Source organism: Siphateles boraxobius, unplaced genomic scaffold (assembly GCF_051911475.1).
Source record: "Siphateles boraxobius isolate OS27281-9 unplaced genomic scaffold, OSU_SipBor_1 130, whole genome shotgun sequence".
Taxonomy (NCBI): Eukaryota; Metazoa; Chordata; class Actinopteri; order Cypriniformes; family Leuciscidae; genus Siphateles; species Siphateles boraxobius.
The window spans coordinates 16,640,001-16,658,880 of NW_027508734.1; the positions used below are offsets into that span (position 1 = coordinate 16,640,001).

General features: G+C 36.5%; 3 protein-coding genes across 3 annotated transcripts in view; 2 read left to right on the forward strand and 1 right to left on the reverse strand.

The window, feature by feature from the left end:
* Positions 1-13,118, forward strand: part of ppp2r5b (protein phosphatase 2, regulatory subunit B', beta) — a 26,026-nt gene extending 12,908 nt beyond the window's left edge. Inside the window, exons 8-13 of the mRNA XM_077228221.1 lie at positions 6,487-6,540; positions 6,625-6,675; positions 7,220-7,339; positions 7,499-7,626; positions 7,721-7,822; positions 11,528-13,118. Coding sequence (XP_077084336.1) covers positions 6,487-6,540; positions 6,625-6,675; positions 7,220-7,339; positions 7,499-7,626; positions 7,721-7,822; positions 11,528-11,696 — 624 coding nt within the window. The 3' untranslated portion in view covers positions 11,697-13,118. The remainder of the gene's footprint in view (positions 1-6,486; positions 6,541-6,624; positions 6,676-7,219; positions 7,340-7,498; positions 7,627-7,720; positions 7,823-11,527) is intronic.
* A 261-nt stretch (positions 13,119-13,379) lies between these two features.
* LOC143737182 (glycoprotein hormone beta-5-like) lies at positions 13,380-15,281 on the forward strand. The gene is made up of 3 exons (XM_077228222.1): positions 13,380-13,587; positions 14,746-14,947; positions 15,068-15,281. The coding sequence occupies exons 2-3, from the start codon at positions 14,747-14,749 to the stop codon at positions 15,254-15,256; spliced, it is 390 nt and encodes a 129-aa protein (XP_077084337.1). The 5' UTR covers positions 13,380-13,587; position 14,746; the 3' UTR covers positions 15,257-15,281.
* Positions 15,282-16,148: 867 nt separating this feature from the next.
* On the reverse strand, positions 16,149-17,477 carry gpha2 (glycoprotein hormone subunit alpha 2). The gene is made up of 3 exons (XM_077227275.1): positions 16,981-17,477; positions 16,701-16,885; positions 16,149-16,397 (listed from the first exon to the last, which is right to left on the reverse strand). Exons 1-3 carry the CDS (start codon positions 17,096-17,098, stop codon positions 16,293-16,295), a joined length of 408 nt encoding a protein of 135 aa, XP_077083390.1. The 5' UTR covers positions 17,099-17,477; the 3' UTR covers positions 16,149-16,292.
* Between the last annotated feature and the right edge of the window lie 1,403 nt (positions 17,478-18,880).

The following is an 18,880-nucleotide window of genomic DNA, read 5'->3' on the forward strand; positions in this document are numbered from 1 at the left end:
GAATTGGAGCGACGCGTTTGCCGCGAACGTCTTCCGTGCAAGTTGAAAAATTTGAACTTGAGCGAATGTTCAAGTGTCTAACTAGACGCGATAGACGCGTATTTAAACGCTCTATTCACGTTCGGTGTGAACACACCATTAAACAGTGACAATTTTAACATGCCATATAAAAGTATCTGTGGGGTATTTTGAGCTAAAACTTCACGTACACACTCTGGGGACATCAGAAACTTATTTTACATCTTGTGAAAAGGGCATTATACCACCCCTTTAAATTTATCATTTGCTTTATTACAAAAAAATTATAATTAAAATAAATTCTGTTCAATAGTTAAATCAAAGAATAAAAAAGCGTATCATGGTTTCCAAAAAATTATTAAGCAGCATAACTGGTTTCATAATTGATAATAAGAAGAAATGTCTCTTGAGCTCCAAATAAGCATATTAGAATGATTTCTGAAGGATCATGTGACACTGAATGGAGCTATGATGCTGAAAATTCAGCATTGCCATCACAGGAGTACTTTTAATTGTAAAATATATTAAAATATAAACAATCATTTTTAATTGTAATAATATTTCAAAATATTATTGTTTTACTGTATTTTTCGTTTTACTGTATTTGATCAAATAAATACAGCCTTGGTGAGCATAACAATCTTATCGACCCCAATCCTTTGAACTGTAATGCACATGCATTCTTTCAATAGATTCAGTATATTATTCCTCATAATTTAACAGCATGTTATGTCTGAAAAGTGCTTTTGTAATATTAGTACTGCCTGTTTGTATATGTCTATAAGTGAGTGTGTGTATTCTGAAAGTGCTTGTCCTACATTCCTACACTCGCCCTTTCCCTTGTCAATATCACCCCATCCATAATTCAGTGGCCACACTCCGGGCTGTTTATACTTCCTACTCGCCACAAGGACATATAGAGCTCTCCCAGGGAATGCCTTTGGGTGGCCAGACTTATTTTATGTAGCTTCCATAGAAACAGAAGGACAGGGCAGCCAAATCCTTAATCACACTTCCCTCAAGGCTTCTTCAGAACATCACACGTTTCGAGAGAGCTCTTAGCGAGATGAAAGGCTAAATACCGAACTCTATTTTTATAAACGGTTTTGTCACCAGTATTAAGTGTGCATTTCAGTGATTCTTTTGCCCTCCGTGTAACCCGTGGCTGTTGTGATTTGGTTACTATTTTATTTGTTTGCATAGGAACTAATGGTGAGTGGTTGAGTTAAGTCGGGGGGATTTATCCTGGATGATTAGAGCTTAGTCCCCATTGAGCCTCAAACTACTGAGTGACACCAGGGGATATATTTTCACTGAGGTGTCTCTTGGGTATGGGATTTTTATCTCGTGCCAAGTTAAAACATACCAAAGCCTTGTGAAGTGTTGAGAGTTAATCTTAGTTTTACCTTACTTGCCAGTAATTTACAGTTTACGGTTGGTTCTGAGGTAGACAAACTATATGAAAATGTGCACACACACACACACACACACGAATATGTGGTTTACGAGGATTCTCCATAGGCATAATGGTTTTTATACTGTACAAACTGTATATTCTATACCCCTACACTGACCCTCCCCTAAACCTACCCATCACAGAAAACTTTCTGCATTTTTACATTTTCAAAACATTTAATTTCATATGATTTATAAGCTGTTTTTCTCATGGGATGAGAAAAGATGTTCCCATAATGTCAAAAAATACTGGTATTACTAACTTTGTGGGGACAATAAGGTTAACCATATCAAAGGGAATACCAGACACACACACACACACACACACACACACACACACACACACACACACACACACACACACACACAAACACACACACACACACACACACACACACACACACACACACACACACACACACACACACACACACACACACACACACACACAGACTTATGTTTCCACCTCCGAATTAAAGAAAATACAATTGTGAGATCAAATTAAAAAGATTAATGAAGTGAGAATTACATCATTTTCACAACTGTCAGATATAAAGTCACAATTATGAAAAATAAAGTACCAATTATGACATAAAGGCACAAAAGTGAGATGTAAAGTTTCAGATGTAAGATTTGTAATTTTGAGATATAAAGTTACAATCGAAGAAATTAAGTTTGCAATTATAGGATGAAGTTGCAATAATGATGAACAAAGTTGCAGTTGTAAGATATGAAGTTATATAATTGGGACATTTGAAGTTATTTGTAGGATATATTTGTTAGATTTTTTATGATGTGAGCAAACATCATCCATTATCCATTATCGTCTATGTAAAGATTCAGACACATGCACATAAACAACCTCGCAAGCTAAACATCTTAACCTTTTTGTAAAGCACTGCATAGACTGAAAACTAAGAGGATAATTATGATGTTCTTGTTGAAAAGAGAGAGAGAGAGAGAGAGAGAGAGAGAGAGAGAGAGAGAGAGAGAGAGAGAGAGAGAGAGAGAGAGAGAGAGAGAGAGAGAGAGACAGGAGTTAACAGTGCTCTCACCCCCTGGGGAAAGACAGAGGTTTTATGTGACATCAGATCTTCCAAAGTAGACACACACACTATTACCATCCTAACAGCTCACTCAGGCAACGGTGCAGAAGGGCTTCTGTGGAAACAAAACACACACTCATGGCTATATCACATGTGTACACACACACACACACACACGCACGCACGCACGCACACACACACACACACACACACACACACACACACACACACACGCGCGCGCACGCACGCACGCACGCACGCACGCACGCACGCACGCACGCACGCACGCACGCACACACACACACACACACACACACACACACACACACACACACACACACACACACACACACACTCTCTAACACTAACACACATACACACACATACACACACACACACACACTCTCTAACACTAACACACATACACACACACACTCCCCTAAGAAAAACACCCTTTTCTCACTCTTTTGTCTGTAATCTCTGAGGCTCAGGTGCTTTGTGATTCTTACTTCTTCAGGGAATATATTAATCTGGAAATAAATGCAGCATGTGTGTGCAGACTAAGGATGTCATCATTCAGTTATGTATAGTCTCATTGGTTTATTGGTTCTGGAAACTCTTACTTGCTTTCTTGAAACTATGAGTGTGGAATAGGTTGTTATGCTGAAATCACTTTAAACCCGTTGAGTATATTGTATTGATAACCAGATTTTCAGTTCCTAATCAGCTACCACATTGGTTGATTATGAATGCACTTTTCTAACTTTAGTTAGTGTGTAATGTTGCTGTTTGAGCATAAACAACATCTGAAAATTTATGACGCACAACTTTCAAAGCAATGGGAAATATTTTCCTTTTAAAGAAATTGCTTTTTAAGGACTACAACAAACGGCTGGTAGGGACTACATGACATTCCTCCCGGGATAGTGACATCACTAACCCTAAAATTTACATAAACCCTACCCTAAGCAGCTTTGTTAAAAGAACACGATTTATAGATTATCGTGACAGAATATGCTAATCAATTACTAGAAGATAACTACACATAAGCTACCAAATTCATCAACTAACCATTCAGAAATGTTGTCCGCATGTTGTCACTTCTTCTTGAGTCTCTCCATCTTTTTGACTCTGGTTTGAACATAAAAGGCTAAACGTTTTTGAAATTGTCAGTGCATGTCTGTGTGAGATAAAAGGACAAGAGCTGTTGTAGCTCCGCCCTCTGTGCAGGGAGCAGCAGCTCATTTGCATTTAAAGGGACAGACACAAAAACTCTGCGTTTTTGCTCACTCTCAAAAAGTGACAACTTTAACATGCTGTATAAAAGTATCTGAGCTAAAACTTCACGTACACACTCTGGGGACATCAGAAACTTATTTTACATCTTGTGAAAAGGGCATTATACCACCCCTTTAACTCACTTTAAATCCATTATACATAATTTCAGTGTATATATTAATATTAATATTATATTAATTCAGACCCACTTCCTAAAATATAAGTGCATGTTTATTATCAATTAGAATTTTCATGTACTCAATTTTATATTTACTGAATGTTATTGTCCAAATTAAATGATTGCAGTGGTGACAGTGAAAGTAATTATGAAGATAATACAAACACTCATACAAACCAATCTCTAAACTTGTGTTGTACATGTAAAAGAAGAAAAATAAACACTTGGAAATAAGTTAAAAAAAAATATGCATGCATTTATATAAAAACTAAGATGTTTGGTATTGTGTTTAAAATTATTTTATTTGTGATGTAATGAAACATGCCAAATTGTGCAGACATTATTCGTCAATCAAAGAAAATATGAACATGCAAAAATGAGAAGTAACAGAATATTAACTGATCATGTTTTTGTCAGTATAAGCTTTTTTCTGAGTTTTATGTTTTCTATGCATTTTCTTTTTTAGCATAGTAAAATAAAACCTGCAGCTGCAGTGTTAAGTGTACTGCTCAGAGATCCAAACGCAAGTTGCATAATCCATAATTGTAATCCATATAGCATGCATAAGATCAAAACCACAGAGTAATCCATCCAGAAAATAATAAAAGGTCAAAGGCACAGACAAACAGAGCAATCCAGGTAGACTGGCAGAAGATCAAGACCATGACAAGGAAACCAAAGATAGTGCCTCAAAATGCAGTGTAATACTAACATGCAGCAAGACTTTGCAAAGAATGACTGAACACACTGGGCTTATATAGGAGAACATAATACACAGGTGGAAGCTAGGGCTGCACGATTAATCGCAATTTCCATGTAATCGCTCTTAAATCGAGATGGCTTATCGCGATTTTGAGATCGCAAAGGCTGCGATTATTTTGTATGCGCAGCTTGTCATTGATGTACGGCTCTGTAAACGCTGCTCCATCTGAAAGCACTGTGAATTTGAATCACTTATAACATGAATTTGAAAAAACAAAAACATGAGAAGCATTTAATAACTTGTTGTCCAACAAAAGGCAACATTTAATAACATGCTTTTACTCCAAACTCACTTTATAATGACATTTGAGCATCCTTCTGTGAGACGATGTGGCTTCTTACACAGAATAAGGCAGTTGTGTGTTTATTGGTCATGTTTAATCAATCAAAGCATTTCAATCTCCTATTAATTCAGCTACAGCAATAGGGGAATGAAGGGTGTTATGTACTTCTGTGGTGGGGCATATTTGGCATGTCTGCACCCTCTGGTGTTCAGATGGAGCAGCATTTACTACCGATCAGCCGCACTGCACTGACAAGCTGAGTGCGGTTTCAGTGCGATTAATCGAGCAGTCATAGTGGAAGCAATCAGCATACAATGAGTTCTGGCAATGAGTCATGGGAAACGCAGTTAATAATGCCATAAAGAAGAAAGGAGGAGTGCCCTCTGGTGGCTATCGTAGGCACTCCGGCTGGCAGGAATTACACGTAGTTTGCCTTTTTTGACAAATAATTTTATCAGATAGACATCAAGTTTTGTTTTGTGTTCTTCCCTCATATTTAAGATATATATATATATATATATATATATACGATTTTTTTTTCTGGTGAATATTGATTCTCATTTTTGTAGTTAGTTGTTATGGACTTGTTGGAATTGTTATCCAATTTCTAAAGCTCGCACCTAACCCAGCCTTTCTCACTTACACCCACATGCTGTACTAAAAAGGCAAGCTCCACCACAGAGAAGGTGTCTGGTGTGATGCTCACAAAGAACAGGACATGTGCTATCACCACTGTTCCCTTGAGCGCAAGGCAAATAATACAAGGTTCTTCCAGGGGACTGTCCCTGTTAAAAGTTCATAAAATTGAGCAACGTTTAGGAAAAAAGTACTGTAACGACATTTACAAACATTTCTGCTAAATTACCATTTCACTACATCTAGCCAGCTTTTACTGCAGTTTTGCTGTAGTGCACAGTATGCACGTTTTATTCATGCTACACATTGTGTTTAACATAGAACTGTTCTTTGTAAATCCAGAAAGCAATCAAAACACATTTGTTGACAACATCTAGCGGCAAATGCCTACATTATTGGCACTTACATATGTATAGTTCATTATAGGTACGCGCCAATGCATTGACTGCTGCAAAAACTCCCGGTGTGGGCAGATTGATGATAAAGCCATGTGGTGGCATTTAGGATCTTGATTAGAAGAATGGTTTATTTGTGAAGTTAGCTCAGTGCTTCAGATCAAACCATGAAAGGCAGATAAGGGCTGTAATCTTTTTCTCAGTGTCACACACACACACACACACACACACACACACACACACACACACACACACACACACACACACACACACACACACACACACACACACACACACACACTCAATCTCATACCCTTTAATCAGAGGCACCTGCAGGTAAAATCAATAAGACTTTGAAGTAAGTGACTCTTATAGTGTGTAGAAAGCCTGGAAGTGACTTTATTAAAAATCTTTTTTGTGCTCTTTTCATGTAGCTGGCTTACTGTGTGGTGCAATTCATGGAGAAGGATGCCACAGTCACAGAACACGTACGTCAATTTTTTAATTATGTCATGCAACTTCATATACATACCAATGCGCTGTCACACCAAACTTTTTCTGTACTTCATTAGATCATCAGGGGGCTGCTGAGATACTGGCCAAAAACATGCACTCAGAAAGAGGTAAGAAAAGCCCTGCATACATATACCTTTACCTCTCAGACCAAACATCTTTTTTCAAAGATTAAATAAATGAATAAATATTAAAATAAAGATAAATATATTACCGATGTAAATTACAATTGCACTGTAAAATAAAAACTGAATATTTGATCATTATAATGATGAATCACTCGGAAACACGCAGTGTATCAAACTAGTTATTTCATGAAATTGCAGCCTTTGATTTGCTCTAAGCTATTATACAATTATTGTGAAGTCGCCCCGTTTATTTATTTTATTTTTTACATTCTGTGTAATTATGTATTATTTGTTGTTCTGTATATGTATCATTCTGTATATGTATCATTTGTTGTTGTATATTGTCAATGCCGTTAATCGTTGCTGATGAATTTTGACATCTGTTAAGTCACATTTTGCCGAAAGAGTTTTGAAATCCACTCACGTTTTCTGATTTTAAATAGACTTATCACTCAAAGAGTGTGTTCGCCTGGAAATGTTTGTTAGTGTGTTTGTCCAGTATATAACCCTGTCACGTTGAACCCAGGTGATGTTCCTGGGGGAGATCGAGGAGATTCTGGACGTGATTGAACCATCTCAGTTTATCCGTGTGCAGGAGCCTCTATTCAAACAGATTTCTGCCTGCATCTCCAGCCCTCATTTCCAGGTCAGCTTCCTCTTTCACACCGGAGCATTCCTCCCACACTGTGTCATTCACCAGCGCTGCTTGTCAGGCGTCTGCCTGTAGTACTTGTGAACACGCGGAGGTGATGAACGCACCTGTTTGTGTTCTCTTTCCTCATTCTCTCTCTTTATTCTGCCTCAGGTCGCAGAGCGGGCTCTGTATTTCTGGAATAATGAGTACATTCTGAGTCTAATAGAGGAGAACTGCCAGGTCATCCTGCCTCTGGTCTTTGGCACACTGTACAGAGTTTCCAAAGAGCACTGGAATCAGTCAGTATCATTCTAACATATAGAATAACGTTAATGTTATTGACATCAATCAAGACTGTTTTTGCATTGGACATTTCTCTGTTGTCTTATTTAGGACGATCATCTCTCTTATCTACAATGTGCTTAAGACGTTCATGGAGATGAACAGCAAGCTCTTTGATGATCTCACTGCCTCCTACAAAGTGGAGAAACAGAAGTGAGTACAGGACTGTGTTAAAGTCAACATGAAACATAATTACAACTCATTTTATTGTGATATGACATGAAACTGGATCTTTCAAGTGTAGGACCAAACTGAATTGGTTGCATCAAGTGGCCATTACATACAAGAATGAAGCCACGTGGTTGGAGGGCAGGAGTTAAATTAAATTATATTTGAAATTCAAATACTGTAAAAAAGAAAAAGAGGACAAAAATGGTGACGTCACATGAAAGGAAAGTCTTTTGAACTAAGTCGGGTTCAGAAATTAACCAGAGTTTGGGGGTAAACGTAGACAGTAGAGAGCTGAATAATACAACATAATGAGCAATTATTTAAAATCTGTTTCAGAAGAGCATTTATTGTGTATGATCTCTGATCTGATTTGTGTTTGATGTTTATTTCAATTTAGAGGTAAAAGTCTATTTCTCGTACACCTTTTTTTGTTGTTATTGTTTACTAAAACTAATAAAATAATCTGTATTCATGAAAATAAAGCTGAAATAAAATGAAATATAAATAATAGATAAAAAAACAAAAAAAAATTGAACGAAAATAAGATTAAAGTATTAAAATGACTAGAACTAAAAATAAAATCACACATACACATAATATCACCAACACTAATAAAAATGACAAAAGGACAACAAAATTAAAGGGGTCATGAACTGCTTGTTATCTCTAATGTTATCAAGATTTTGACACCAAAAAAGCATCCCAATTTAGAAGTAATAAACTGTTTGCAATCCTGTTTTTGACCCTCTCTTTGTGCCGTGTTGGACTTGGAAGTAAAGGCCACTGCTACGATTGGGTAACAGTTTTGCATATTAAAATAATTGTAAACATCTACGCCATTACACATGTGGAATTATTTTGAAAAGTTCCGTTGTTGAAAATATCTCGTTACCTATAGTTGCCAACAGTGTGAAACATTCATGCGTATTACATATGCCTGGTCTTGGTTGCCAAATATTAGTTGTTTAACTACTTGGCGTTACCACAGTTATAATTGGCAAAGGATGACTTACGGTGTTTTGTGTATTATGAATGAGTGTACCATTGTTTGTCATACAGTCTTTCTTATATACTATTCATAGTTCATCCTTTTCGTATATATTGTCATTTGCAGTGTCGTGTTTTATATAAATGGAAACATTTTGTAATGTCTTACTGATGACAAAACAGATGTCGCTCACTGAAACTTTTATTTAGTATTAAAGCGAATGGCTTAACAAAAGCAGCGTTCTCTATGTAATTTCTTCCGTATCCAATAATAACTCAATGCATTAACCCCATAAATACCGAAGCAGTGGAAAGAATAGCAAATCACAACTATTCAGTTAGACTGCAGCGCTGCAGTATAAATCCTCAGGTCTGTAGCAATAGTGGCACAAGGTAAAAACTCGGTTACTCGCACATTTTTGTCAGTTTTGCAAAAATAACTTTTGAGATGTATGAGATTCCATCATGTAAGCAGTCAACAGTGATTACATGGTATTTGATTTCATTTCTTTGACATGTTCTGTGCGTAGCCTGTGCGTCTATTCTTGGGCTATGGTTAGACATCTATTAAATTTTCTTTGACGGCCCAAATTTTGCCCTAGTTTTAGCCTAGACGTCAGGGCTGTGTTTGGACGGCTATTAGACGTCTTTTAACTGGAACTTCGCTTTTTCAATGTTAGGATCACAAGGATGCATACGCAAAGACTGTTGCTGCGCCCCAATGTGCATACTATCTGTCCTGAATAATATTCAAAATGTGAATTAGTGTGTCCAAAATCGGAGTTGCATGTTGACATGAGTATTCCAAAGATACCAGGATGGTGTTCTTTTTCGGTTAGAATCCGAAGTGCAGATCCATGCACACTCTAATGGCTAATGTTGTCCACAACTCATTGTGTGTTGGACAATTCGATTAGAACTACAAACACGAATAAAAAGAAGATGTGCGAGTCCAACAGTTAAGTAGAGAGGTTTAGATAAAGGGGTTTGAGTGATTAATAATCAGTATCTAACCTGCCAAAATATATTTCTTCAATTTGTGTGCAACAGCATTGTGAACTTTAGTAATGATACACTCTGCATGAAAGGCCCACGACTGGCAGATCAACAACGTGCTACCATATTTCTCTCCGAAACGGTGGGAAATTAAATAAGGATTTAAACTGTGACAAGATGATTGACAGGGCAGTTTAAACGATGACAGGATGCACATAACTAAGGCCGTGTGTCCACCAAAGCGTTTTTTCACGCAGCTGGCGTATAATTCCAATTGTTTTCAATGTGAGCGCCGCTTTTTTTTTAAACGCCATGAGCGTAACGAGGCACTGAGCATGTATTTAACGCTGAAGCGCTGGGTGCCCGGCGTTTTTTACTGGTCGCCGAGAGTTGAAAACTGTTCAACTTTGGGTAAAATGCTATGCTCATCACTGTCACTTTTTACACAGCCGAGGAGGGGCGGGACAAATATCACACCGACCAACTGTCACAACATTCTTTCTGTACAACGACATCAACCAGCAGAGCTAACCGAACAAAATGGATGAAAAATAAATTTTTAGTATGAAACAAATTATCTATGAAATCAGTTACAAGTAAACTGTGCTGCGGATATTCTGTATCATAGCAACGAATCGTCTCAACTGAAAAAACGCAGCGCTGCCAAAACGCTCTCAAGCGCCCAGTGCTAGGCGTTTTCATAGGAGCATCCAGCGTTTTCAGCCAGATAAAAACGCTTTGGTGGACACACGGCCTAAACGATAGAGCTGCCCGTTAAAAACGTAGTTATGAAGAACTAATACCTCCCAAAGCCTGCCTACTATTCTGCTACACAATCAAAAGTATGTACTTTATCTTCAAAAAAACAGTACATACTTTTAGGGGATAGAATAAGTAGGCGAATTGGGATGCAGCATGTGTTTTTCCACAACTTGGCACTTCAAAACGTCTTGTAATTCTCAGAGGATTCTCTATCATTTTGTTGCTGGTGTAATCCTGTGTTTGTTTCTCTCTCGTATTTACTACTACATGACATGCGTGCATCGGTGGGCAGGGCTAAAGAGGCAATGATGCAGAAGTAGGTGTTGATCTTCTTCTGCAGATGTGGTCGCACTATGACATAATAATGGAACAAAATCCGAAACGAGTCGTTTTCTGAGCTTGGTTTCAATAAAAGCGTTTTTTGGACTAACGAAGTTTGGAAGTTCTTATAGGATAATTTTACCGTCACAATGATGACCTCTTATATGTCAAAAGATCAATAAAAATTGTATTTCTCAATTCATGACCCTTTTAAAATGAAAACTGAAAATAAAACAATAATTTTGACATTTTAAATATTAATAAATACTATTATTGCATATTAAGTTAACTAAAATTAAAATAACATTGTCTGTATATTTTTAGAAAAACAATATGCCCTAATAATGACAGTAAAAAATGCCACTGAAAACCAATTCCATGGGGGCAATTGTATTTAATTTTTATTTTATATTTTTTCTATGATTTGATTCTCTGGGATAAAACATGCACCAATGAGACCAGGATTGTGTATTAAAAAGGTAAATGAGTTTTGATTTCACGATGACTTCACATGTATTTCTGTGAGCACAGAAAGTATTTCAATTCTTTTTATCTTCGTCTTATCTTTATCTAATCAGTTTTTACACTCATCCCTATCCCTCTTTCCTCTCCTTTCCTTAGGGAGCTGAAGAAAGAGAAGGATCGAACCGAGCTGTGGAGGAATTTGGAAAATCTGCATGAGAGGCGACTGCAGAGTCTGTCTGAGGCCAGCAGAAACCAGAAGAACCTGCTGGAGAGAGAGAACACTACCAAGAGCCAGTCAGAGACCAGTGCTGCCAACACCACCTAGAAACCACACGCGAACATACAGACACACACAGACACACATACAGTATCACAGCACTGTAAAACACAATAATTACCTGACTTGGGAACCGATTAATGCCTCAATCGCTGTCTGAAAACACATACACACACGAACACATGCACACACCATGCAGACACGACCGTCACAAGCACATGTACGACCGGCTGTCCATATGTAGATATCTGAAAAAACACTGAAGCACACATCACACACACAACGAGTGAGATATAAAAGAGAAAAAAAATCAGTACCTCTCACATGCGTCCTACTCTTTCATATGCTTCACACACCTGCCTCTCTGCATCTTTTCTTTCTATTCCTACACGCACCGGGATCATCAACTTTAACATGACTGCATGAGGTGACACACATGCGCACACTCGAAATCAAACACGTTCATTGTTCATTACTGTCATTCCAGAACTGGCTCTGTTTCTCGGGCCCGATCCGAGCCCCCGTCAATCAACCAACAGACTCTGCATACTGTCAAACTCTGAAGAGGAATGAATAATGATGATCCTAAAGATGAAAATTCTTTAAAAGTACAGATTATAATGTTCCTACTTCTACAGCTTATTCTATAAGTACTACTTCTATGCTAATATAACTGATGTTTTTATATACATATATATATATATCTATATATATATATATCTATAAATATGATATCTATGTCTGATTATAGTGTTGGTGGGGGTATTCTAGTGTAGCACCTCATAAACATGACTGAAGTATGCTGCTAGGTAAAACTAAACTTGTTCTGAAGTGACAACACTTTAGTCTGTTCTTATGTTTTTTTATATATAACATTCAAAACATTTTAGTTTAGCAAAATTCTCATCTGTTTTGAATAACGTGTGTCAGGCTATTTTTTATTATTATTATTTATTTCATTTAATCAAATTGCTTGCAAACATTCTCTTTTTGTTTTTCAGTACAATTTCAAGAGAGGACAGAGTCTTATTTATGTCTTAATTTTTTGTATATTTGTTTTATGTCGCTTATATTTATTGGTGTAGAGTATTGTTAATGGGAAGGAACTGTGTGTGTAGGCATATTGAGAAAGCTTAGGAAGAGACTGATGCGTGGATGTTGTAGAGAAGTTTATTACAGTTTAGAAGAAAACAGGGATTAGATCAGAATGTACCATTCACTTTGAGTGTGCATCAACGCTCAAATGAACTGCCATTGTTGATTACTCATTTACAGTAGTCTGTCTTATTGAGAAAAGGATGAGAAAAGCAAACAAAATGTTCTTGTTCAAATGAAAGCATCTGGATTAACACACTTTGTTTGACCTCTGAGAAAGCTGGTATCTGCAGAAACATCACATTTCATAGGAACAAAATGGAAAAGAAAAATGAAATAGAATAGACACGGCAATAAATATGGACTGAAATTGTATGCATACGTAGCATCACTTAAACTAGAGTTGCACTGTCCTTTTGATCAATGTCTTGTGTTTAAACATAGCAATGTATTTTTGGGGGACAAGCGTCTTTGGGATAGGCCTATGAATGTATAAAAGTGGGATGTAAACATGAAAACTCAGCATCAAGAACACTTGTCATTATTTTCACTCAAAACCTTTGATACATCTGGGTTCTGTAGCCTAGAGTATACCTTTTTTTCTGAAAAGTGTTGATTCAAAGCTGAAGCTGATGTCATTCAGCTCATTCCTAAAACACGAGCAGATGTTTAAAACTTGTTTGGTTAAGTTTACATGTAGCGTGTTGTAATGTTCCAGGCTAGATTATTGGGAATAGTAATTAGAGTGATGTCAGACTGTCCTATAAACGAGCTTTAAAACAGCAAGGCAGTCGGTGAAGCGACTTCCCAAAAGCTTCTGGCATCTGCTTGTGGACTCAAACAGGTGAGTGTCTTGTTTTATTGCTATTGTTTTATTTTGTGTAATGATATAGGCTACGGATTAATTCATTTCTCGCGTCAGTGTCATTAATTTAGGCCTATTTAATCCCAACGCGTTATCAAGTGTCTTGTCAACTATAAATGGAAGAGCAAGTGTCTTGATTTAATGTAAACGTTTTTACATGGTAGGCGTGAATATCTATATTATAAATAGACAATATGTGATATTCTATCCCCTCTGATAGATGGTGCCCTTCAGAAAGTACGACGACACACAGGTTAATTTAAAAGGGTTAAAATTAACAATTAAGACTTTCTCTTGCATTATAAAACAGGTTATTACAGGCCTATTACACTTAAATAATATGTAAAAAAAAATCTGTTTTGCTAAATAGTGGTCAAAGTTACACAATTTTGCTTGTTCATTAGTGTGTATTTATTTTAGTTATGTTAAGAGTTAGTAAAGCACTTTGAAATGTAGGCTTTTTTTGTGCTCGAAAAAGATGACAAATGCAACGTCTTGTAGCCTATGTCATATTTATTTCGAAATAGGGATTTCTGGAGATTTTTACTAGTAATGTCTTACCATTCATTCAAACTCCCGGAATACCGCACGCTGGCGACGTCTGATGGTCACATGTGTGTAATTGAAATCAGTGGACCCACTACAAGAACACCTACAGTAAAGGCCTACTCGATTTGGCCACAAATAATTTAAGGTCAGTTACGCAGGGTGTGTATAATGGTAAAGTAGGACAATGTCTTTATAATTATGCGTATATTGTAACATTACCACATATCAATATTTTTTTGTGTGTGAAATATGCAGCCTAGAGCAACATATGTTTCATCATACTTTGTATAAAGCTTAAAAGGTAGGCTTATATGACTGAATAGGTATATTTTTTCCTTTGGGGTATTTTTTCTCATTGATTAAATATGTATGTATATATATATATATATATATATATATATATATATATATATATATATATATATATTTTAGCTAAATGGAACAGGTGAGGAAAAACAGTCCCTAGAAAACGTCTGTGAATCCTTGCCAATAGTGTCCGAGATTCTCCCTAAACATGAAGAAAAACTTTTTAGCATTAAATAGTAATATCATATTATCTTTATGATAAGTCATCATAATGTCTTTCAGAATGTGCGTCGACCGCTTCTCAGTGACCGCTGTGACCTTTCTGCTCCTGTTTCCTGGCTTATACTCCACCATGGCTGTGACGACCTTACAGAGTTTTCGGGGTTGCGCGGTCCGTGAATTTACTTTTGTGGCAAAGAAGCCTGGATGCAGGAGTCTGCGCATAAGCACTGAGGCATGCTGGGGCCGCTGCCACACCTGGGAGGTGATAGAAACCTGCTATAATATACTTACTTATAGAACTATTAAAAGAAACCAATACGAGAGCATGTGTGGTATATGTTTGTGTAGTGTTTATGTGTTCTTGCGTGTTTTGGCATCTCAGAGGCCAGTCCTGGAGCCGCCGTATATCCAGAGGCACCACAGTGTCTGCACCTACAGCCGCACACGCCACCTGACAGCACGTTTACCAGGCTGTGGCCCTGGCATCTCCCCCATCTATCATTACCCTCAGGCCTTACAGTGTGACTGCACCTACTGCTCCTCAAACCACACAGAGTGTGAGACCTTTTAAAGGCACACACACAAACCATCTTTGCTTATTATGCCAAAAATGATCATAGTTATTATTGTTATGCATTAGAAATCATATATATATATATATTTTTTTTTTTTAAAACATGATTTAACAATAAAACACAGAAAATGTCATGTTCTCCTTTATTTAAAAAGATTAGACACATTTTGTGCAGACATCACTTTATAAATATGTAAGATACATTCTTTATGTCATTAGACAAATTATTTTTTAATTTGAATTATTAGAGAGTATCTGATGCTTTTTACCATTGTTTTATATTGAATTGATGAATGTAGAATTTTATTTTCTGTCTATATGCAACATTCAAGAACATTTCACTCATGCTGTGTCATCTTAGAACTTTAGATAAAAGATAAAAAGAAAAGATGATGATATAAAAAAATGATATACCGTTAAAAAGTTTGGGGTTAGTAAAATTTTTAAAATGTTTTTTTAAAAATATAAAATCTCTTAAAAAAGCAAACCAAATCAGTAAAAAAAGTAATATTGTGAAATATTATTACAATTTACAACAATTAAAAAAAATTACTCCTGTGAAATTTCAGCAGCCATTACTTTAGTCTTTAGTCACATAATCCTTCAGAAATCATTCTAATATGCTGATTTGCTGCTCAAGAAACAGTTCTTATATTATCCAGGATATTATATATTATATAATATTAATAAGGATAAGGATGTTCTTATATTATCCTTTTCCGGGATTCTTTAAACAGAAGATTAGAAAGAACTTTTAGATTAGAAGAATTTATTTGAAAAATGAATCTTGTGTAATATTATAAATATCTTTACTGTTACTTGATTAATAGAATGCATTCTAGCTGAATAAAAGTATGCATTTCTTTTTTAAAATTCTTACTGACCCCAAACTTTTCAGTGAGTAGTGTATTTCTATGTAAATGTACAAGTGAAATGAATATGGTAAAATCTTAAATTTATTTGAATAAAAAAAAATATGCATATTTTCATAATTGCACAGCAGTACAGCATGAGTGAGGCTTCACGTGGGCTCTCAGTAACGGGATTTGTGACACATGTTGCACCGACAGGCACGTGCAGTCAAGATCTCGATATCATCATGGTGACGGCCTCGAGGACAGTGCAGGCGAACTTTGACCTGACAAAAAACAGACACAATCAGGAGACAGAAATAAAAGAAAGAATATTCTAATTCATAAATGAATGTACTTTTCTTAGTAAAAATGTTGTCAGTAGCCTATATTTTGAAATAATTTACCTAAAGGAATAAAATAGATTATTATTGCATGATTGGTGGAAATTATGTTCTGAAACCCACAGAGGACCAGATTCATTAAAGTCTTTAGTCATAATAATAATTTATAATTGGTTCCTCTGATGTAAAATTGGCCATAGTAGGCTAATATATACTAATGGTTGGAGCATGTTATCAGTGCTGTACCTTGGCGTCCTTGCTGATGGTGCAGCAGCGGGAAGCAGACGTTATGTTGTGGGTGAAATTGGACGCCAGCAACACAGAGTAGCGTGAGGGGAACGCGCTGGACTCACAGTAGCCCACACAAGCGTACACCACTTGAGTTCCTCGACATGTCCCTCGCTTGTCTGTACGTATGGTCACGTTAAATGCTGCGCAGGCGTTGACAGAGGGCTAAATCAGTACTTTATTGTTTAGGAATGAGTTGGGTGCTTGCTTGTTAAAAATTAGGTATTTTTCCACTCACGGTAAAGGTGGCAGCCAGGAGTCAGGGCTTGAAAACTCCTGCTGAGCGGCATCAGCAACACCAACAGAACCACGGGCAACACAAGCACTACCTGGTCAGATGTTACGCAGCGGAACATGGTGATGTTTACCTGCCAGAGTTGAAGAAATGTTAGGGATTCAATCGTAGTTTACTTAAAACATAGGTCAGAGTCATTGTCAAATGCTACTATATAAATCACCAGTATTGTCATTTTGCATTCTTTCTTTTCGTACTCTGGACCACTGGCTAAGTCTGAGGTCAACCATATGACACATCTTGTAATCTGTTAGTGCATAAATGATTTCATACCATTTACATAAACATTTAAGTCATTTGGCCCTTTACAAGAACAATTTCCCTAATTGTGAAAACTGACCAGACTTTCCTGACTATTGTCTTGGGAGTCCATTATTTGGAGTTGTTAAAATAATCTGAAAATGAATCTGCCACTCCCTCCTCGCAATGTGAATGATTGTTTCCATGCCGTAAATGTTTTTGCTTGGGTTGGTACTTATTGAGTAGCTCTGTTTTATTATCAGTTTATTATCAGTCAGGTCCATGCATTCATTCTGTATGTGTAGCCTAATGTATGAAACAATTCAGAACAATTATAACTGTGTTTTTTGTCCAGTATCAGAATATATATGTACACTTATTGCAGAATGTGAATTGTTTTTTTATTTGTGAAAATTCTAATTCACTCTTTCTTTATTGCCTTTACTATTGTTATATATATATATATATATATATATATATATATATATATGTTATGTACACACTCACACATATGCACTTTTTCACAAAATAAATGACTACATTGTTACAAGAGTAACATATACACACACACACACACACACATATATATATATATATATATATCCAACAATTTTGATTAAGTATACATCATTTTGGCTGCATGAAAATACACACAGATTGAATTAGAAACTGTTTAGAGTGATAATTGTGAAGCTTTCGCTGTCGTCTAATGGACGGGTGGATGGATAGATACATTTAAAGAATCACTTCCCTGAGGGGAAGTCATGGAATTAACTTTTTGTCTGCTGCATTAATAATGGATGATAGAGAAATCAGCATTACAGTCATACATTAATATTAATCTCACACCAAGACATCCACATTACATTTATAATAACCAGATATTAGAATCTTAAAGGGAAACAAGCAACGTTTACCTGTAGATGTGGATCCTTGTTCAAAGCCAAAGTGAGCAGTTAAGATGTTGACCTCAGGCTCAGTGCCTCAGACAGGTGCGCAGGTGTGTGTATGATTTCTGGATGAAGTTCTTTCTCGCAGAGCACATATATGTAGTGCAGGTAAAACTGAGCCCTCAGCTTCCAGCATAGTCACACCCACTTACCAATGTGTCCTCAAGCATGTGGATGTGAATAACGGGACCCTCCCCATTGCCATTATTTCACTGTTTTAGTGCGCTTGCTGTATTTCAAATCCCATCCCTTTACTTTGTATGTTGCTTAACTTTATAAACCTTTGCATGTCCTTTCATCTCTGGTCTTTGTCCAACGGTGCATGTAGTTATGGTCTGAAAAGTGGGGGGTTGAAGGGCACAGTCCCTAATGAGAATTGTTTGTTTATTTATTAATTTTTCGAAATGGTCTTTTGTGGTAGATTCACACATACAAAGTTGGTTGATAACATTACTGCAATAAAGTAAAAACCTTGTTATTACTTGTTTACATAGGATATATGATGTATTTTACGTGATTTAAGCACCTTATCAGTTTGACAGAATTTTCTAAATCAAAGTGTCATGGTAGGTCCAACTAACTTTTTCTTTTACTGAAGATGTTAATTTCCTGTCATATCTTGGAATATCCAAAAGTCAGGTTTTCCTATATCT

Coding starts and splice junctions, on each gene's coding strand:
- LOC143737182 (XM_077228222.1), top strand. CDS start 14,747: ATGTGCGTCGACCGCTTCTCAGTGACCGCTGTGACCTTTCTGCTCCTG. Junction 14,948..15,067: donor GCCGCTGCCACACCTGGGAG/GTGATAGAAACC, acceptor TTGGCATCTCAG/AGGCCAGTCCTGGAGCCGCC.
- gpha2 (XM_077227275.1), bottom strand. CDS start 17,098: ATGTTCCGCTGCGTAACATCTGACCAGGTAGTGCTTGTGTTGCCCGTG. Junction 16,886..16,980: donor TCCTGGCTGCCACCTTTACC/GTGAGTGGAAAA, acceptor ACGCCTGCGCAG/CATTTAACGTGACCATACGT. Junction 16,398..16,700: donor CCATCAGCAAGGACGCCAAG/GTACAGCACTGA, acceptor GTTTTTTGTCAG/GTCAAAGTTCGCCTGCACTG.